Genomic DNA, 22,323 nt, shown 5'->3' on the forward strand with positions numbered 1-22,323 from the left:
TGTGTCAGCGTGGACGCCTGGCCTGAGTTACGCGTGGTTTCGTAGGACTGTGCTGTGTCAGCGTGGACGCCTGGCCTGAGTTACGGATGGTTTCGTAGGACTGTGCTGTGTCAGCGTGGACGCCTGGACTGAGTTACGGGTGGTTTCGTAGGACTGTGCTGTGTCAGCATGGACGCCTGGACTGAGTTACGGGTGGTTTCGTAGGACTGTGCTGTGTCAGCGTGGATGCCTGGACTGAGTTACGGGTGGTTTTGTAGGACTGTGCTGTGTCAGCGTGGATGCCTGGACTGAGTTACGGGTGGTTTTGTAGGACTGTGCTGTGTCAGCGTGGACGCCTGGACTGAGTTACGGGTGGTTTCGTAGGACTGTGCTGTGTCAGCGTGGATGCCTGGACTGAGTTACGGGTGGTTTTGTAGGACTGTGCTGTGTCAGCGTGGATGCCTGGACTGAGTTACGGGTGGTTTTGTAGGACTGTGTTCTTGGTTTTTAGCGGTGCTAGGGCACCACATCGGTAACATGCTCAGTGGTTCAGAGAAATACCAGTGATGACAGCTTGGGAGCAAATTAACAAAATGTTAACATTTGGGGAATCTGGGCAAGGGAGATGTTGTTTTTTAATACTGTTCTTACAATTTTTTCTGTGTGCTTGAAGTATTTTCGAAATAAATTATTTTTAAAAACTAATTTGGTTTTTTAAATACTGTTCTTACAATTTTTTCTGTGTGCTTGAAGTATTTTCTTTCTTTCTTTTTTTTTTTTTTTTTTTTGAGATGGAGTCTCGCTCTGTCGCCCAGGCTAGAGTGCAGTGGCACGATCTCAGCTCACTGCAACCTCCGCCTCCCAGGTTCAAGGAATTCTCCTGCCTCAGCCTCCCGAGTAGCTGGGACTACAGGCGCCTGCCACCACGCCTGGCTAATTTTTTATTTTTAGTAGAGACGGGGTTTCACCATCTTGGCCAGGCTGGTCTCGAACTTATGACCTTGTGATCCACCCACCTCGGCCTCCCAAAGTGCTGGGATTACAGGCATGAGCCACCGCCCGGCCTGAAGTATTTTCAAAATAAATTATTTTAAAAAACTAAGTTGGTTTTTAAAATACTGTTCTTACAATTTTTTCTGTGTGCTTGAAGTATTTTCAAAATAAATTATTTTTAAAAACTAAGTTGGTTTTTTAAATACTGTTCTTACAATTTTTTCTGTGCTTGAAATATTTTCAAAATAAATTATTTTAAAAAACTAAGTTGGTTTTTTAAATACTATTCTTACAATTTTTTCTGTATGCTTGAAGTATTTTCAAAATAAATTATTAAAAAAACTCATCTTACAACATACCTCAAGATAAACTCCAAAGAATCTGGAAGAAGGTAAACATTAAAAACTAGAAGAATTCTGTTCTGTGAAAGATAATGTCAAGAGAACAAAGGACAAGCCACAAAATGGAAGAAAATATTTTCAAGATACATATTTATCTGATAAGGAACTGTCATCCCAAAAAAAGACACACAAAAAAGAAATGTCATCCAAAATATACACAGGACTCTTAAAACTCAACAATAAGAAAACAATCCAATTAAAAAATGGGCCAAATACCTTAACAGACACTTCAGCAAAGAAGATACGCAGATGAAAAATCAACATAAGATGCTCCTAGTCATATGTTATCGACGAAATGCAAAATAAAACAGCAAGATACCACTACATACCTATCAGCTGGCCAAAATCCAGAACACTGACATCATCAAATGTGAGGACGTGGAGCAACAGGAACTCTCATTCGTTGCTGGTGGGAATGCGAAAAGCTGCTGCCACTTTGGAAGGTAGTTTGGCAATTTCTTTCAAAACTAAACACCCTCTCACCATCTGATCCAGCATTCACACTCCCTAGTATTTACCCAAAGGAGCTGAAAACATGTCTACACAAAACCCTGCCACATGGACATCTATAGCAGCTTAATTCATAATTGCCAAAACTTGGAAGCAACCAAGACGCCCTTCAGTAGGTGAATGGATAAACTATGATACATCCAGATAATGGACTATTATTCAGTGACTAAAAAAATGAGCTAGCAAACCATGAGAAGAGATGGAGGAACCATAAGTGTGTATTGCTAAGTGAAAGGAGTCAATACGAGAAGCCACATACTGTATAGAAGCCACATACTGTATAATTCCAACTCCAGGATAGTCTGAAAAAGGGACCGTAAAAAGATCAGTGGCTGTCAAGGGTTGGTGGGAGGTGGGGGAAGGATGAACAGGTGGCGCACAGAGGATTTTTAGGGGTGGCACTATTCCATATGCTGCTACGATGGGGGATACATGTCACTATATATTTGTTCAAACCCATAGAACATTCAACACCTAGAGTGAACCCTAATGTAAACCATGGACTGTGGGTGATAATGATGTGTTCATGTAGGATCATCAGTTTTAACACATGGACTGCTCTGGTGGAGGATGAGGATGATGGGGGAGCTCTGTGTGTGTGTGGAGTCATGGGGTATATGGGAAATCTGTACCTTCCTTTCAATTTTTCTGTGAACCTAAAACTGCTCTAAGAAAAAGTTTTAAAAACTACCCAATTAGAAAAAAATGATTTAGATATGTGAAAAAAACCTCCCTAAGCATGAGAACCTATAAAATAAAAGGGATAATAACAATAGATATGAGTACATAAAAATATTAAGTCTCTAAAATTCAAAGGTCAAATATAAAATTACAAAGCAAATTGGTTAAAAGGTTAATATCCTGCACACTGAGGGCTTCCATATAAATGACAAAGGAATAAAGCAGATAATTCATAGAAAAAACACAGAGGAATAAATTTAAAACACTCAGAATCATTAATAGTCACATAAATGCAAATCAAAATGACTATTTCCTTCCAAATTGGCAGAGGAAACACAACAGACACAGTGGGTGTTCTGAGTGTGTCCAGGGTGCCCTCAGCCTGCTGGAACAGAAACAAGGCGGCCCTTTGTACCTTAGCATATATTGGAAGTGTTTAGAGTTGGTGTGTTCCCCGTGCCTTCCAGAACTGAATGCTAGGAGGAGCATCCAGTGAGGACAGAAACATGGTGAACCTCTGGAAACGACACACTCTCCGGGAACAGGGGGCTTAGACAAGGTCAACCATGGGATGAAACAGAAAGAAGCTGTTAGATGTGGCCCTACAGGAAGATGCAGGAGACAGCGCGCGGGGAGACGGCCTGTGTGGGCTGAGGTCGATGTGTGCTGAGGGGTGAGGGAGGGATTCACTTTGAAAATGGACTAGCAATTCAAAGCCAATTACCAGGAAGCAAACCCAGTGACACTATTTTTGTTTAAAACCAAGAGGACATAGAATGCAAAGGAGCCAGTTATCTCCTGTGACTTGTTACACGGTCATCAGGAGCTTCTCTCTGACTCAAAAGCTGCACCATTTTGGTAAGTATGTAGCCTCCCATGCACCTGGAGGAAGGACAACACCTCCTTGGGTAGGTTCTGACGGCTTTGATTAAACATGACCTTTCAGGGAATACATTTTAATTGATACGTGTATCAATCTGAGGTAAGGTTACAGGAAATTTTACTTACCCATGCGTCCATCTTGAGGTGGACTAATCACGGAGATTCTCGCAGGGCCGGCTGCTATCTCGGACTAAGAATGCAACAAGAAAACAGTGGATAAAATTCCAATATTGCGGCTTATGAGATTCGGACTCCCACTGTCTGTTAGGAACACATTTCCCGGAACCCCATCTCCCTCATCTTTATCGCCCTCTGACAAGTTCCTGTCTAACTTGATTCTGTGTTCATCTCCCGACTCTGCCTGCTGGTGGTAGAGGGGGTGTGGGTGGGTATTACCTGTTTGATTCCCTCTGTTCCACCAGGGCCTAAAACAGTGAACGGATAAAGGGCTGTACTAGGAATTTTAGGTGAAAAAAACGGTTTGCAGCTGATGTTAGAGAATGTGAAATTCTGAGTAAATCATTGTTGGGTGCATAATTTTGTCACCTTGAAATCCAGATGCTGATGGAAAGGGTGGAGCTAATGCTGCTCAGAGCTGTGTGTGCTGGGCCCTGCTCTGTGCCCACCCTTCACCCTATCCAGCAACCACGAGGCCGCTTCTGCCACCATCCCTCCTCAACCCACAGGAACCTGTGAACCCAGAGCTGCCAGCGCAGGTTCTGAGACTGGTAAGGGAGGCTGTTCTGCTCTGCTCTGAGGCCCTCCTGCCTCTCAGTGCGACCTGGGGGCATGGCAAGGTGCTATTTCTAGTCGCTGCCCCTTCCTGGACTCGCTCCTCTGGCTCTCCACTCACTGCTGGCATCTCCTGTTCCCAGGCTCCTTGCCTCACCCCGCTGGTCCTCAGGCTCTGCTGTCATCAACTGTGCCCCGCCAAGACCTCTGCTGCCCACCTTCCTGGCTTCTGCCCCCGGCACAGCCACCCCACAGATCCTTTAATCCACAGGCCCTTCCAGCACCACCATGGAAGCCCCTGTGTCCTCGTGGCCTCTCTACCAGCACAGGAGTGCCCTGCTCCAGGGACACTCTCTGCCACACCCTTGGCCCTACCCTGCCAGTCCTCCACTCCTGCTCGCTGGCAAGACTCTAACCTTGGAAGGACGGACCCCCCTGCTTGGCACGGCCCTCTGAGCTGCCTGCAGGCCAGCTTTCTCATGGAGCTGTCCACTGAGCACATTCCCCATCCACCTGAAGCTCATGACCTCACTCCTACCTCGAAGAAGACAGAATCTTGTGAAATCGGGAGCTTTTGTCTCTGTACCTTCAGCCTCTGCCTGCCATCCTGTGAACACCAGACATATTCCTGCCTCATCAGGACAGGCTCCAGGTACTTCCTTTCACCTGCCTGGAGTGCTGCTATGCCATCATTTCTGGATCCTTCTCATCCACTAGGATGTCTTCAATATCAAGTTCATCCTAAGAATCCCCTTGACATCACCGCCCCTTTGAACTACGTTCCATTTGCTGCTCCATTTAGAGAAAATCTCCTCAGAGTGTTCGAGTGCTGGTGCTGTCTGAGAGCTGTGAGTTACAGAAGAGAGTGGTGCAAACCTTTCTTGTCCATGGGCCATGGCAGACTTGGCTGGGCAAGACACTGGTTCCTGCCACATGGGAGGAGCTGTGTACGCATCGGTGTGTTCACAGCTGCATTTGGCTGCCTGCACGCATGTTTGCTCTTTGGACTCTCCTTTAAACCAGTTTTCACATTTAACTGGTGTATTAGGCCATTCTTGCACTGCGATGAATACCAGAGACTGTGTAATTCATAAAGAAAAGAGGTTTAACTGGCTCATGCTTCTGAGGGCTGTACAGGAAGCATGGCAACAGCTGCTTCTAGGGAGGCCTCAGGAGGCAACAATCAGGGTGGGAGGCCAAGGGGGAGCAGGCGCATTGCAGGGCGAGCAGGCAAGAGACTGGGGGGCAGTGCCATGTGCTTTTAACCAGCCAGATCTCGTGAGAACTCACCCACCATGGCAAAAACAGCACCAGCCATCAGGGATCTGCCCCCATGACCCAAACTTCTGCTACCAGGCCCCACCTCGAGCACTGGGGATTATAACTCCACATGAGATTCGGGCAGGGACAAATATCTAAACTATATCAGCTGGTTTCCCTCATTAACTCATAACCTTTTTTTTTGAGACAAGGTTTCACTGTCGCACAGGCTGGAGTGCAGTGGGGCAGTCACAGCTCACTGCAGCCTCAACCTCCTGGTGGTGATCCTCCCACCTCAGCTTCTCAGTAGCTGGGACTACAGGTGTGCACCACCATGCCCAGCTAATTTTTTGTAGAGATGGGGTCGTGCCATGTCGCCCAGGCTGGTCTCAAACTCTTGGGCTCAAGGCATCTGCCTGACTCAGCTCCCAAAGTGTTAGGATTACAGGCGTGAGGTAATGTGCATGGCCAACTCATAAGTTGAAGGAAGTATGTGAATGGTATTCATTTTGTATTTGTGAGGCATTATGTTACCTTTTCAAAAAGATATGTTAATCCTGGTCAATTTTACATAATAGAAAATGCCATGCTCATTTAAGGTTAATAGCCTTAACTTAGAAATTATCCCGCCAAGCCCGACACCTTAGTCAACAGTTCCATCTCCATGTGAAGGCAGACTCTCCCTCGCCTTCCCGGGCACCTTGTCCAGGAGGGTGGGGGCCTTAGCCTCTGCTTTTCCTCCTCCCCAGTGCCAGCAGCCTGAGGTCCCCAGGCCTGAAGCAGCAAGGGTGGAGGAGGAAGGAAAAAAACCAATCCCCTCTGGGCAGGCCCAGCTGTGCCCCAGGCGCTCTCATGGGATGGCGCTGGCTTTGCTTCTCCGAGTCCACCCAATGAGAGACCCTTGCACTGTGGCCCTCCCTCTGATGAGCCTTTGGGGCAGGAACCCCACCAAGAGCACCCCCGATAATGCTCTCTGCCATGCAGCCCTGAACAGTGTGGGAGGTTCACCTCGAGAGAGGCCTGCACACTGCTCTCTGCAGGCCAGAGAGTGAGACCTCAGTCTGCACAGGCAACAGGTGGTGTCCCAGAACCCCTGCTCAGGCTGAGGGTTACCAGGAGCACCTCTCACTCCAGGCCATCATGTGTGGCAGGGAGGACGGGAGCTCTTTCCAAAGGAACTGCTACACACATCCACTCCAGGGTGACAAGGCGTTTCAGGAGGTGAAAGTTGGTTTCAGACACTTTCCTTGAAATTTGCATTCTGGTGTGGCACACGGGTTGGCAAACTATGGCCTGCAGCCTATTTTTATTAATGAAGTTTTATTAGAACACAGTCATGGTCATGCCTATTAGCTTCCGTACTTTCTATGGTTGCTTTTGCAGTTCCATGACAGAGTTGAGTAACTGTGAGGGACTGTCTGGTCTGCAAAGTCCAAATGTTTTACTATCTGGCCCTTTACAAAAATGTGTGCTGGCTGAGCTGTAATCCTAGCACTTTGGGAGGCTGAGGTGGGTAGATCATGAGGTCAGGAGTTTGAGACCAGCCTGACCAATATGGTGAAACCACGTCTCTACTAAAAATACAAACATGGTGGTACGCGCCTATAGTCCCAGCTACTTGGGAGTCTGAGGCAGGAGAATTCCTTGAACCCGGGAGGCAGAGGTTGCAGTGAGACGAGAGCTCGCCACTGCACTCAGTCTCAAAAACAAAAAACAAAAACAAACAAACAAAAAGCAAAAGACAGAAAATGTGTGCCCGTGTCTGGTCTTTGCCTCTCACTTAGAAACTTTGATTCACTACTTTCTGGTTCCTCAGCAATAATTTCTATAATTTCCAACAGTAGCACCTAGTGAAGTGTCAAACAATTTAGCCTGCCAGTCTTTTCTTTCTTTTTTCTTTTTTTTAGAGACAGGGTCTCACTATGTTGCCCAGGCTGGTCTTAAACTCCTGGGCTCAAGTGATCCACCTGCCTTGGCCTCCCAAAGTGCTGAGGTTATAGGCGTGAACCCGACATGCCTGCTGCCTGCCAGTCTTGAGTATTCTCTATCCTCCTCAATTACTCAGATCCTAAGGAAAGGTAGAAAGCTGACCTGACAGAACCAAGTTCTTCCTCCTTAAGCCGTGGGGACTTGGAGGCTGTGAGTTCACCCGTGAAACAAGGCCCTAATGCAGCAAAGGACAGCTGGAAGCAGGTGTCCGGCCTTGGGGGAGCCAAGGCAGGTGGTGGGGACCTACAGGGACCCGGGGGAGGGCTCCATAAGAGCTTCCAGCGGGGCCTGAGGGGGTGGGTGGGGTCCTAGGTGTGGGCCAGTTGCCTAGGGAGGAGGTGCACCCGGGAGGAAGTGTATCCCTCTGGAAGCACGGCTCCAGTGTTGCCGGTGGGTGTGGGCGTGGCCATGAGGATGGGGGAGGTGAGCTGGGCAGGGAGAGGACGCGTGTGCTTGACCCAACTGCCAAGGAACTGGCGTTTCTCTTTCACGGAAGCTGTGGCAGCTCTTCGTTCCCTACTGAATCCAGTTCCGCCTTCTTATCCTGACTCCAGGTTCCTCCATCATCTGGCTCCGGGTGTGATTACTCATGTCACAGGGCTGCTAGGATGACTGAGTTCATATCTATAAAGGGCTCGGAACAGTGCTTGCCAATGAGCCACACTGTGTCGCACAACCCGAAGCAACACATAAATCAAATAAGCCAATAACTGGCACTGTGTAACACAGGCATTCGCCACTGCTAGAACCCACTCGGTTTTCCTGCCTTTGCTCCTTGGCCCCCTCCTGCCTCACAGGCTTCTCAAGTCCTGATCCCTCCCATGGGATGCAGCTCACTCTGCCGAGCCCTTCCCAAACTGCCTCCTCTCTCCCGTTTCCGAGCTGCCTGGTGTGTGGCCGACGTGGTGCATCTGGCGCTGAGCTCTGCCCATCCGGGCAGACGACCAGAGAGCCGGGCCTGGACTCTCCCTGAGTTCTGGGCAGGTTTCCTCTGGTCTTGCTTCACTCCAGCTTGAAGTTGTTGTTTCCTGTTTCCCAGAGTCCTTAGCTTTTCTGACCCATTTCTTTTCCTGGGCTGACAAAGTTTACTGTTGTCTTCTTCAGCACTGTTTGTCACTTCATGGGACAGCAAGTGAAGGCAGGTAAAGCACAGGGCCACCAGCTTTGCTGCCATTTCTCCTTGACACCAACAGAGACCGACAGGGACCAGCACGGGACCAACATGGGACCAGCAGAGGATCAATGCAGAATCAACACAGAACCAACATAGGACCAATACAGGGTCAACACAGGACCAACATAGGACCAATACAGGGTCAACACAGGACCAACATAGGACCAACACAGGGTCAACACAAGATCAACACGGGACCAACAAAGGACCTGCGTGGGACCCTGCCACACTCCGTCCGCATTTGCTTTTGTTTCTCCAGATGCAACTGCAGTCCCAGCCATTCAGGCAGAAGAGGAGCGTTCTCATGACCCAGCTTATAGCCACAGCCCACCCCTCTCACCCACGGGACTAGCACATGATGCAGGAGCCAGCACATGGTGCAGGGGCGCTGTGCAAAATCTGTCTACTGTTGCACGAGGTTATGTTTTTCAGTAATGAGGAAAATGGGAAATGCCACATGTCTGGTACACAGAGGAACTCGGCAGGAAAGATGCACTTACTTTTCTAATCGGAGAAGGAGAGAGATCAACTTCCATCGACTCCAGTCTGTTAAACACACAGTGAAAGACTTTGAGTGAGCCCAGGACTTACCTATAACAATGTCAGTTGAAATACACACGATGAGACCATGCGTAAATGTCTAAATCTTCCTCTAGCTTCGTGCTGCAGCCAGAGTTTAGCCACTTAGGCATCTGATCACTGCCATTTTCCTCCCTCTTTAGGGCCACCCGCTGTCTGTACTGGGATGCAGCCTCTCCAGGACAGAGGCCGTTGGCCGTCCCACCCTGGCTGGGCTCTCCCTGGCATTTCTCTCTTGCACCTCTGCACACTCAGTTTCTCCCTCCAGACCACCCGTTCTCTTCTCTCTGCCAACACCTGCCTGGAGCCTGCTGGGCTAGGACGTTCTGAGAGTGGGATCCCGAATTGACTTCTGTTATCACTCGCTGCCTGGCCACACACACCACACCGTGCATGCTCAGTATGTTCCTTCATTTGCCAAAGGCAGACAGGAAAACATCATCGGATTCATTTTGCGTTAGCCCCCTCCTAGCCCTACCATCCTTATGGCTCGTGATCTCTGTGGAAAGAGGCTCCCTCTTTTCCAACAGCTCCAGCAAGAGTCCCAGGGATGACTCCCATTAGTCCAGCCTAGCTGGAATGAATTCTTCTAATTTTAGGTGGCCTCAGCATTCATTTTGAAGACAGGTTTAACTTTCTCATACCAGAGGCAGGGCTCAGTCACCTTCAACAGTTTCCAGTTCTCCACCTGCTCCCAGTGTCTCAGTGTGGTCCATCCGGACACTTGCCTCCCAGTGGCCACCTCCCTGTGGGAGGGTGGACAAAACCCACTTAGCTGGCCCCGCTGACCCCTCACCCTTCATGGACCGTACAGATGTGCCACAGTGACGCCCTCAGTCACAGCAGGACCCCGTGGAGCTTGTGCCTGCCTGCTCTAAACCCACCAATTAAAACTCCCCACGGGAAACCTGCCTGGATGATGCCCTGAGCCCCAATAAAGGTGCTGGCCCACGAGGCCCCCTCTCTGCCTGAGCCTTCTTTCCTGCCTCTTGCTACCTGTGGACAGAGCACTGTCCTCCCCACGCATGGCACCCTCCCCATCCAGGACCTATAAGTAATAAATCTGAATGTGTTTCCTATCACAGGGATAGACTGAATTTGTGCCTTCCATCTGAAGAGCTAGGAGCTACTCCAGGCTGGGTTTTCTCTGGGGTGCTGGAGGGAACATGAGGTTGGGCTCCCTGTGCCAGAGTGATGGCCAGGCAGGCACAGCCTGGAGATGGGGCAGACACAAGCCACAGGACATCTGCCAGTAGGAACGTTTCCTGTGTGAGGGACCCCCAGCCATGGGTTGGGTAATGGGTTCAGGCCATCCCCCAGGTGAAAGAAGGATTCCATGAAAGGCACACCAGGTCAGCCCCTTAATTTCCTGTTAGGGCAGGGCTGTCAGCTACCGGGCACCGGAACCCCAGTTGAGCGGACGGCACGCAGAACACTGGGTCACATGATCATTCCCAAATCAATCACTGCGGCTGCAGGGATGGAGTGCTCTGATTGGCCAGCCTGGATCACACACTTAGTTTGGGACCTGAGCCTCACAGGGATATGAAATTAGTACCAAAATGAGTTGATGTCCAGTCAATTGTCTGGATTAGCAAAATCTAGGGGCTTAGAGAGGGGATGGGGTTGGGATGGGAAGGGAGGTGCAGAAGCGGAAAGACCTGAGGGTCCTGTGATTTCTGCGAGCGACCCACACACCTGTCGGGGGTTGATGAGTAAGGTGGCAGCAGGCATCCGTGTGGTTTTGCTGGAAGAGCGATGAGGAAAATGCCAACGTCAGTGCACACAGTGTGATTCAGCAACATGCATCTCTATTTTGTTCTCTTTCTGGCATGATTTTACTTACTTGAAACTGAACTTTTTATTGTGCTGAAAGCTGTTTGTTGTGATGATCTCATACTAAATAGATGGAGAAAAGGTAATGAATTAAACCATAAAAACTGACTTCCCCCCAGGTCATTCCAACTGAAAATGTAAGAAGGCTCTGAATCAGTGAAATGTTCTTACTGGGTTTGCAAAGGGCATTTCACATGAATTCAGCAGTTCCCAAAGCGTCCTGTGAGTCCCACGGCCCTGCTCCTCCCTAGCGCTGAAGCCAAGTGAACTCTACACCCATTGCCATTTACATCACTGGCTCTTACAACTGCAACTGTCACTCAGCACATGGCCATCGCGGGTGTTAAAGGTGTGAAATTAAGACCTGAAACAGGAGCCACTAACGCACCAGCTTTGAAAGGCCACTAAGAGGCCAGCCATGGTGCCTCATGTCCATCATCCCAACACTTTGGGAGGCAGGAGTGGGAGGATTGCTTGAGCACAGGAGTTGGAGGCTACAGTGAGCTGTGATTGTACTACTGTACTACTGCACTCCTGCTTGGGCAACAGAGCAAGAACTCGTCTCAGAAAAGGAAAAGGAAGGGGAAAGGGAAGGGAAAGAAAAGAGAAAAGAAAGAAAAACAGGCCAGCAAGAGAAATATGGACAAGTTACTTGGTCACGTTTTCCAGTCTAGCAACCCTGGACTGATCTCCACGATGGCCAGTAGCAGAGACCGCCTGCCGTGCCCCGTGACGCCCTGCCACAGAAGGCTGCTGCACCTGGGTCCTCTCTGCCTCACGGGGCCTGGTGGACATGCTGAGATGCACCTGTAAGACTGGGAGAGCGTGTCTCTTTCTGCGAACACACTGAGGTGCATGACTGCAGATGAGGGGTGGGGCTGTCTCCTGGCACCGAGTGCCCGTCTATGCTGGCTGGATTTTGAGTCTGCCCTCAGCAGTTTCAGTTTGGGACCAAGCTAGCTAGGAATAGGCAGTTGTGCAACAGCTCAACCACTTGGGCCTCCGCTCTGCAGTCACCTCCTAGAGCCTGCCTTGGCACTGCCCCTCAACCTCCTCACCCAGAGTCACTTACCCTGACAGCCTGTGTCCCGGCCCAACATACAAGCTCACTTTCTGCCTCCTCTTCCCCACACAGAAGCTCCCAGAGGACGGACACTTGGCTTGTTTGGCTTACTCCGAATTGCCAGCCCCCAGAACAGCGCTGAGAATGCACCTGGTGCTCAGTAAACACTGGCTGCTGCGTGGCTGACTGTGGTGGGTGGAAGTACCTGAGCCTTCTGCGTCTGGCAGGGCTATGGCCTGGCTCCTTTGAAGGGCACTTGCTCCTGATTCCAGACCACTCTAAAACGCACTTTGTTTCGTGGGAGCAAGAGGATGATGACAAAAACAACAACGACAACAAAAGTGGGTGGCACGAACGCCACCACAGTGAGGCTGGGCAAGACGGGGTCGGGGGCGCAGCGGTCTGGGGCGGGTCAGCTGGGCTGGCAGAGCACATGGGAATCCTCTCTGGAAGAAAATGCAGGCAATACCAGGTATGTAGAGAGTGGGATTGACCTATGCAACCTCACCAGAGATCAGCAGAGATATACCTCCTCCAGCAAGAGTGGAAGAAAAGAAGGCAGATTTGGATTCCTGAGGATATCAGGTAAGGAAAATAAAAAGGCTGTCTGTGAAATGACTACATAAAAGATGAAGATGCAACAATGAGCAAGGACTATTTTCCAAATGGTGAAATGAGCAGGAATGTTCTAGAAATATTAACTGTAATGCACAGAACAAAAACTCAATGGGGGCCGGGTGTGGTGGCTCACACCTGTAATCCTAGCACTTTGGGAGGCTGAGGTGGGTGGATCACCTGAGGTCAGGAGTTTGAGACCAGCCTGGTCAACATGGTGAAGCCCCATCACTACTAAAAATACAAAAATTAGCCAGGCGTGGTGGTGCTGTAATCCCAGCTCCTCAGGAGGCTGAGGCAAGTCAATTGCTCGAACCTAGGAAGCAGAGGTTGCCGTGAGCTGAGATCGTGCCATTGTACTTCAGCCTGGGTGACAGAGTGAGACTCTGTCTCAAAAACAAACAAACTAACTAACTCAGTGGGGTTCACTGGCTTAACTTGAAAATCAGGGAGCTGGAAGGAGGAACCCAGCATGTGACCAGGTGGCCTAAGACGACGGAGATCACAGCAGAGGCTGACGTGGAAGGCGGGGAGCTGCAGGTTGTGGCTGGGGATGCACAGGGTACTACTTGAAAAGATAATAGGCAGGAATTTTACAGAATTGATGCAAAACGTGAATCTACAGAATGAAAGAAAATTATACACCAACAAGGAAAAAAATGAAAGTAATTCCACACTTTGATGCATTTTTTTTTTTTTTTTTTTGAGAGACGGAGTTTTGCTCTTGCTACCCAGGCTGGAGTGCAATGGCATGATCTTGGCTCACCACAACCTCCGCCTCCCGAGTTCAAGAGATTCTCCTGCCTCAGCCTCCTGAATAGCTGGGATTACAGGTGTGCACCACCACACCTGGCTAATTGTTAATTTTTTAAAGTAGAGATGGGGTTTCTCCATGCTGGTCAGGTTGGACTCGAACTCCCGACCTCAGGTGATCTGCCCACCTTGGCCTCCCAAAGTGCTGGGATTACAGGCATGAGCCACCGCGCCCGGCCCCTTTGATGCATTTTAAGTATCTGCCTTTCCTCTTGTGATGCTTTAAAGGAGGAATTTGCAAATGTTTCTGCAAAGGGCTAGCTAGTAAATGTAGGAGGCTTTGCTGTCCACATAAGGTCTCTGTTGCAATGCGTTTACAATCTTCTAAAAATGTAAAAGTCATGCTCAGCTTGGCGGCTACATGAAAATACATTGTGGCTGGGTGCAGTGGCTCATGTCGGTCATTGCAGTACTTTGGGATGCTGAGGCGGGAGGGTCACTTGAGCTCAGGAGTCCAAGACTAGCCTGGGTAACATAGTGAGACCCCATCTCTACACAAAATAAAAAAATTAGCTGGGTGTGGTGGTGCGTGCCTGTGGTCCCAGCTACTTGGGAGGCAGAGGCAGCAGAATCACCTGAGCCTTGGGAGGTTGAGGCATGAGCTGAGATCACATCACTGCACTCCAGCCTGGGTGACAGAGAAAGACTCTGTCTCGGAAAAAAAAAAAAAAAAGCGAAGGAAAAGAAGAAAAGAATACACTGCAGGCTGGATGGATTTGGCCTGGAGTTGGCTTGCTGACACCTGGAAACACCATTCACAACACAAGCCCATGGCAACTCTTGGAACCCAAAATAACGACAGGGGAAAGAATCCCTTTTCACCAGAGGCAATCAGAACTTCATGTCAGGAGCAGGGCCACCAGCCAGTGTGACTGGTGTCCCCAGCTTCCCTCAGGCCCCACGGCCCCAGTGAGGCCATGCCACGCTCAGCTGCCTGAAACAGCAGGGAGGCGGGCACCTGCACACATGCTGGAGGCTCACCCACCCCTACACACACAGCCAACGGGAGGCAGACAGGGCTCCTGACTCCTCGACCTCCACGTTAGTACGCAGCCAGCAAATGGGGGCTTGTGACTATTCAACACATGTCTCGTAAAATCTAAGGCATCGCCGAGCGTAAGATGTGCCGTATCTGTGTATGACTGTGGTAACTGAACTCTGACCTGTTATTGATTCCAAATTCCAGAAACTCTGAATGCAGTAAAACTGCATTCAGAACAGAGGCAATACGGCAAAGGCACGGATGAGCTAAAATGTACAAGAAAGGAGGGTTTCAAATGGCAGATTTTCCAGATATTGAAATGTAATACTTTAAGTCCCCATCTTGGTTAATCCTAGCAACTCTGGATGTTTCTTCCTAAGATGCATCACCCATTCACAGCAGTGCCTTTATACACAGAACGTGCCACATATATGTACCTTTCACAAACGGCTACGACTCCTGGCAGAAAGCAGGCAGCCAGGCAGCAGGTGGAGTCCCGCAGTCCCTGGCTGCAGGGCCACCCCACCTGTGCTGGGTCACTCTGAGAGGCTGGGGGCACCTGCTGCTCTCCCAGGCCCCTCCCACTGCCTCAGCAATCACTGGGGCACCTGCCCCAAGGGGAAACCATTCATCTCTTTTTCACTTTTTCTTTTTTGTCTCCTTTCTTCCCTTTGGTTTTCCCACAGCATTTTTGCTCTGACAAGTTTCTAGTAAATGAATGAGCTCTTCCCTCTGCATCTGCAGTCATCTTTCATTCTTGATCTTGGAGAACCAGACGACCAACGCGCATGGCAGTGGCTGCCTCGACTGAGCACTCACGGGGGGTGGGGGGGGCCTTACCTTTGTAGCTGTTCTATCTGCAGCACTGACTTCCTAAGGGATTCTTCCAACCTAGAAATCTAAACATAATTACACAACCTTTTGTTATCAGACAGGCTATGCTGAGTGACATTGTGACCCTCTAAATTTCTTAAAGCCTGAATCAGAATGTGGGTTACTCTGCATAGAGATGCCCTCACGCTGTTCATGAGTAAATCTGCCTGGAGTCCGGCCCATCAGACACTTAGGAAATCGGCCTTGGGGGCCGTGCAGAGCGAAGTCAAACCCAAGCCCCAGGGGACAAATCTCAGTGCTTGCACTCCCCACAAGCCGGCAGGATGCAAATTCAGTGTCAGCCCTTCCAGGGGAGCACCTGGCCTCAAAGTCAGACACAAGTGCCTTCCATACACGGCCACTGCCAGGTCATCCCACAGCACAGCCTCTGCTGTCAGGCTGGAGCCCCGCCCTGTGTGTGGGAGCTGCCAGACCCCAAGGGAGTGACTAGAGTCTAGGATCCCACTGTCCAGTCTGTAATCATGGCTTATGCCCATCCGCCAGGTTTGCTGGGAGGATTAGGAGACAACATACACAAAATATAACAAAATCTGAGCCCAGGCTGGCTCCTGCAAGAAGCCTCCAGGCAGGGTTTTGGGTGGCTGTCAAGGAGTATGATGGGGCTATGGTGGCCTGGGAGGGGTAGGGGAAAGAGGATGGCATGAGGGTGGCAGGACAGGGGTGGGGGTGAGAGGATGAAGTGGGGGTGAGAGGAAGGGGTGGGGTGAGAGAGGATGGGTGGGGTGACAGCAGATGGGGTGGGGGTGGAAGGACAGGGGTGGGGGTGAGAGGATGAGGTGGGGGTGAGAGGAAGGGGTGGGGTGACAGAGGATGGGGTGGGGTGACAGAGGATGGGGTGGGGGTGGAAGGACAGGGGTGGGGGTGAGAGGATGGAGTGGGGTGACAGGATGGGGTGGGGATGAAAGGATGGGGTGGAAGTGAGAGGATGGGGTGGGGGAGAGACGATGGGGTGGGGGAGAGAGGATGGGGTGGGGGAGAGAGGATGGGGTGGAAGTGAGAGGATGGGGTGGAAGTGAGAGGATGGGGTGGGGGAGAGAGGATGGGGTGGGGGAGAGAGGATGGGGTGGGGGAGAGAGGATGGGGTGGAAGTGAGAGGATGGGGTGGGGGAGAGAGGATGGGGTAGGGGAGAGAGGACAGGGTGGGGGAGAGACAATGGCATGGGGGTGGCAGGACAGGAGTGGGGGAGAGAGGATGGGTGGGGAAGAGAGAATGGGGTAGGGGTGAGAGGATGGGGTGGGGGAGAGAGGATGGGGTGGGGGTGAGAGGATGGGTGGGGGAGAGAGGATAGGGTGGGGGAGAGACGATGGCATTGGGGGTGGCAGGACAGAAGTGGGGGTGAGAGGATGAGGTGGGGGTGAGAGGAAGGGGTGGGGTGAGAGAGGATGGGGTGGGGTGACAGAGGATGGGGTGGGGTGACAGAGGATGGGGTGGGGGTGGAAGGACAGGGGTGGGGGTGAGAGGATGGAGTGGGGTGACAGGATGGGGTGGGGATGAAAGGATGGGGTGGAAGTGAGAGGATGGGGTGGGGGAGAGACGATGGGGTGGGGGAGAGAGGATGGGGTGGGGGAGAGAGGATGGGGTGGAAGTGAGAGGATGGGGTGGAAGTGAGAGGATGGGGTGGGGGAGAGAGGATGGGGTGGGGGAGAGAGGATGGGGTGGGGGAGAGAGGATGGGGTGGAAGTGAGAGGATGGGGTGGGGGAGAGAGGATGGGGTAGGGGAGAGAGGACAGGGTGGGGGAGAGACAATGGCATGGGGGTGGCAGGACAGGAGTGGGGGAGAGAGGATGGGTGGGGAAGAGAGAATGGGGTAGGGGTGAGAGGATGGGGTGGGGGAGAGAGGATGGGGTGGGGGTGAGAGGATGGGTGGGGGAGAGAGGATAGGGTGGGGGAGAGACGATGGCATTGGGGGTGGCAGGACAGAAGTGGGGGTGAGAGGATGAGGTGGGGGTGAGAGGAAGGGGTGGGGTGAGAGAGGATGGGGTGGGGTGACAGAGGATGGGGTGGGGGTGGAAGGACGGGGTGGGGGTGAAAGGACGGGGTGGGGGTGAAAGAATGGAGTGGGGTGACAGGATGGGGTTGGGGAGAGAGGATGGGGTAGGGGTGAGAGGATGGCATAAGGGTGGAAGGACAGGGGTGGGGTGAGAGGATGGGGTGGAGGAGAGAGAATGGGGTGGGGGAGAGAGGAGAGGATGGGGTGGGGGAGAGAGGATGGGGTTGGGGAGAGAGGATGGGGTTGGGGAGAGAGGGTGGCATGGGGGTGGAAGGACAGGGGTGGGGATGAGAGGATGGGGTGGGGGCGAGAGGATGGGGTGGGGGCGAGAAGATGGGGTGGGGAAGAGAGGATGGGGTTGGGGAGAGGATGGGATGGGGGTGAGAGGATGGGGTGGGGGTGAGGATGGGGTGGGGGAGAGAGGACAGGGTGGGGGAGAGACAATGGCATGGGGGTGGCAGGACAGGAGTGGGGGTGAGAGGATGGGGTGGGAATGAGAAGATGGGGGTGACAGGATAGGTGGGGGTACCAGGATGGGGTGAGGGTGATAGGATGGAGTGGGGTGACAAGGTGGGTGGGGGTGACAGGATGGGATGAGGGTGAGAGAACAAAAGTGGGGGGGTGACAGGATGAGGTGGGGGGTGACAAGACAGGGGAGAGGCTGACAGGACAGGGTGGGTGTGACAGGAGCAGGAAGTGGGTAATAGGATGGGGTAAAGGGGTGACAGAATGGGGTTAAGAGGTGACAGAATGTGGTGGGGGTATGATATGGTTTGGCTGTGTCCCCACCCAAGTCTCATCTCAAATTGTAATCCCATGTGTCAAGGGGAAGAATCTGGGGGAGGTGATTGGATCATGGGGGTGCTTTCCCCCATGCTGGTCTCATGACAGTGAGTTCTCACAAGATCTGATGGTTTAAAAGTGTTTGGCAGTTCCCCTCCACCCCCTCTCCTGCCACTATGTAAGATGTGCCTTGCTTCCCGTTTGCCTTCTGCCATGATTGTAAGTTTCCTGAGGCCTTCCCAGCCATGCAGAACTGTGAGTCAATTAAACCCCTTTCCTTTATAAATCACCCAGTGATTTATATATATAAAGGTAGTTCTTTATAGCAGTGTGATAATGGATTAATAAAGAAAATTGGTATCAGTAGAGTGGGGCACTGCTATAAACATAACTAAAAATGTGGAAGCAACTTTGGAACTGGGTAATGGGCAGAAGTTGGAACAATTTGGAGGGCTCAGAAAAAGACAGAAAGGTGTGAGAAAGTTTGGAACTTCCTAGAGAGTTGTTGAATGGTTTTGACCAAAATGCTGATAGTGATATGGATGGTGAAGTTCAGGCTGAGGAGGTCTCTGATAGAGATAAGGAATTTATTGGGACTGGAGCAAAGGTCACTCTTGCTATGCTTTAGCAAAGAGACTGGAGGCATTTTGCTCCTGCCCTCAATATCTGTGGAACTTTGAACTTGAAAGAGATGATTTAGAGTATCTGGCAGAAGAAATTTCTAAGCAGCAAAGCGTTCAAGATGTGACCTGGCTTTTTCTGAAAGCATACAGTCATATACGTGTTCACAAAGAGATGATCTAAAATTGGAACTTATGTTTAAAAGGGAAGCAGAACATAAAAGTCTGAAAAAAATTGCAGCGCGACCATGCAGTAGAAAAGAAAAACCCATTTTCTGAGGGGAAATTCAAGCCGGCTGCAGAAATGTGTGTAAGTAACAAGGAGCCAGGACGGTGGAGAAAATGTCTCCAGGGCATGTGAGAGATCTTCACAGCAGCCCCTCCCATCATAGGCCCAGAGGAAAAAACGTAGTTTTATGGGTCAGGCCAAGGCCCCCTGCCCAACTCTCGTGCAGCCTCAGGACATGGCACCCTGCATCCCAGCCGCTCTGGCTCCAGCCATGACTAAAAGGGTCCAAGGTACAATTTGGGCTGCTGCTTCAGAGGGTGCAAACCCCAAGCATTGGCGGCTTCCACATGGTATTGGGCCTGCATGTGTGCAGAAGACAAGAGCTGAGATTTGGGAACCTCCACCTAGATTTCAGAGGATGTATGGAAATGCCTGGATGTCCAGGCAGAAGTCTGCTGCTGAGGCAGAGCCCTCATGGAGAACCTCTGCTAGGGCAGTGCAGAAGGGAAATGTGCGGTGGTTGCTCCCACACAGCGTCCCAACTGGGGTGCTGCCTAGAGAAGCCATGAGAAGAGGGCCACTGTCCTCCAGACGCCAGAATGGTAGACCCACCAACAGCTGGCACTGTGCACCTAGAAAAGCGGCAGGCACTCAACCCCAGCCCAGAAAACAGCCACTGGGGCCGTACCCTACAGAGCCACAGGGGTAGAGTTGCCTAAGGCCTTGGGAGCCCCCCTACCCTTGCATCAGCATGTCCTGGATGTGAGACATTGGGTAAAAGGATAAATTTAAGATTTAATGGCTGCCTTGCTGGGTTTTGGACTTGCATGGGGCCTGCAGCCCCTTTATTTTGGTCAATTTCTCCCATTTGGAATGGGAACATTTACCCAATGCCTGTACTCCCATAGTATCTTGGAAGCAATTAACTTGTTTTTGATTCTACAGGCTCATAGGTGGAAGGAACTTGCCTTGTCTCTGATGAGATTTTGGGCTTGGACTTCTGAGTTAAAGAAGGAGTTAAAACTTTGGGGGACTGCTGGGAAGGTATGATTGTGTTTTGAAATGTGAGAAGGATATGAGATTTGGGAGGGGCCAGGGGTGGAATGATGTGGTTTGGCTCTGTGTCCCCACCCAAATCTCATTTTGAATTGCAATCCCCATGTGTCAAGGGAGGGATCTGGTGGGAAGTGATTGGATCATGGGGGCAGTTTCCCCCATGCTGTTCTCGTGATAGTAAGTTCTCATGAAATCTGATGGTTTAAAAGTGTTTGGCAGTCCCCCCGGCCCTCTCTCCTGCTGTTAATGTAAGACGTGCCTTGCTTCCCCTTTGCCTTCTGCCATGACTGTAAGTTTCCTGAGGCCTTCCCAGTCATGCGGAACTGAGTCCATTCAACCTCTTTCCTTTATAAATTACCGAATCTCAGGTTGCTCTTTATAGCAGTATGAAGACAGATTGATACAGGGTGACAGGACAGGGTTGAGGGTGAGGGGTGACAGGATGGGATGAAGGGTGACAGGATGGGATGGGGTGACAGGACAGGGTGAGGGTGAGGGGTGACAGGATGGGATGGGGTGACAGGACAGGGTTGAGGGTGAGGGGTGACAGGATGGGATGAAGGGTGACAGGATGGGATGGAGGGTGACAGGATGGGATGGGGTGACAGGACAGGGTGAGGGTGAGGGGTGACAGGATGGGATGAAGGGTGACAGGATGGGATGGTGGTAGCAAGATGGCCTGAGTGGTGACAGGATGGGGTAAGGGTGACAGAATGGGGTTGGGGTAACAGGACAGGGATGGGGTAACAAGATAAGGTGACAGGATGGGGTGAGGGGAGAGATGGGGTGACAGGACAGGGCAAGGTGACAAGACAGGGAGGGGGTGACAGGATGGAAGGGGAGTGACTGGCTGGCAAGCAGGGCCAAGGGTGATCTGTCCGCTCCAGGTCTGGGTGTACACAGAATGTTCATGCACAGACAGGAGGCAGCAGGGTCACAAGCTGGCTTCCGGACTCGGGGAAGTGGCCCCAGGGTCCCTTGTCTTTAAAGCTGGGTTCCTGACTTTACCGACTACATAACCTTCAAAGTTTTTTAAAAAGGACTTGTTTTTTAAAATGGGATGGTTGAGCAGAGAAGCCTTCAAGCTGCCTCCCAAACTCCCAAGGCCCCAATGTTGCCCCCGGTGGCTGAGGGGATAAGTGTGGCCGGGCAGGGAGGCCCATGTGGTGCTGTACCCAAGGGGCTACTTGGTAACTACAGACAAGGGTTGGGCAAATAGGCTGCTCAGAAGGGGACAGTGACAATGTCCCCATAGCTGGAAACACGTAGAGAAACAGATATTGCATTTAGCAGCCGTCCCCTTTGAGAGCAAGGTGTTAATTAACAAGTCTGACATTTAAATCTAAAGGTCAAAAAAATTCAAGTGGCAATGAATCAATTCGACTTACCTTTTCTCTATAGAAGGCTAACAATCTCTTCCTGTGTTTTTCTTGAAATTCTAAAATCTGAAAAGATCATATGTTTCAGCTGCTGACACAGATCCACGGTCTCTATGGCTGGAAGTTTTGTTGGGGGAGGAGGAGGCTGGAGGGACTCTCAGGACAGCTCACAGTGCTTGTCTTACGTGTGTCTTGCCCCCACAGATGCCCATGGTCAGTGCTTGCACAGGCAGGGCCAAGGGCAAACACAGGGGAGGCTTAATGGGCATGACAGGAAAGTCTCCCCAGCAACCTGCTCCATTCAAGTTGTGAGTGGTGCTCTACCGCTGGGCCAACCACAGGGTGCTGTCCCTCTGATAATGGCCACTGGTTTGAGGAATGGCCTCCTGACCAAACAGGTGTGGACCAATGGCTGGGGCAAGTGGAAAGAGAGCTGGCACACAGAATGAGGCTAAGCGAGACCCACAGAGCTGGCAGATGCCTGGTGGGCCTGTCTGCACTCCCAGGGCCAGCCACGCCTGACACCAGCACCCTCCCATTTACAGGAGCCCCGGGTTCCATGCATGCTGTCTAGACAGCTTGAACTGGGTTTCTGAGAGTCCCAACGTAAGGAGGAAAGAGAGGCCTGTGATTTCCTCAGAGGAAGAAAAGAGCTATTTCGTATGAGTTGAGTGTTCAGACAATGGTGCCTACCCTCTGGAAAGACCAGGTTGGAAGGGCTGACAGACAACAGGGCTAACTGTGGCTCCACTGGTACTGAAAGTCGGCATCCTCTAGCTCCATCCCCCACTTCACTCCACCTTGCCAACTGCGATGATAACACAAGCAGGAGGGAGCGGCCTTGTCTGCCCATGGCTCACTGGCCCGGTGCAAACACAGGGC

The 22,323-nt window shown here is 51.2% G+C and overlaps 1 protein-coding gene across 1 annotated transcript in view; it reads right to left on the reverse strand.

Moving 5' to 3' along the window:
- The window catches only part of RNF212 (ring finger protein 212), a 58,245-nt gene that overhangs the window by 14,084 nt on the left and 21,838 nt on the right, over positions 1 to 22,323 (reverse strand). The window contains exons 4-9 of the mRNA XM_054553659.2: positions 21,451 to 21,507; positions 15,330 to 15,388; positions 11,027 to 11,079; positions 10,879 to 10,927; positions 9,102 to 9,147; positions 3,573 to 3,636 (exon numbers count right to left, since the gene is read on the reverse strand). Coding sequence (XP_054409634.1) covers positions 3,573 to 3,636; positions 9,102 to 9,147; positions 10,879 to 10,927; positions 11,027 to 11,079; positions 15,330 to 15,388; positions 21,451 to 21,507 — 328 coding nt within the window. The remainder of the gene's footprint in view (positions 1 to 3,572; positions 3,637 to 9,101; positions 9,148 to 10,878; positions 10,928 to 11,026; positions 11,080 to 15,329; positions 15,389 to 21,450; positions 21,508 to 22,323) is intronic.

Source organism: Pongo abelii, chromosome 3 (assembly GCF_028885655.2).
Source record: "Pongo abelii isolate AG06213 chromosome 3, NHGRI_mPonAbe1-v2.0_pri, whole genome shotgun sequence".
In the NCBI taxonomy this organism is placed as follows: Eukaryota; Metazoa; Chordata; class Mammalia; order Primates; family Hominidae; genus Pongo; species Pongo abelii.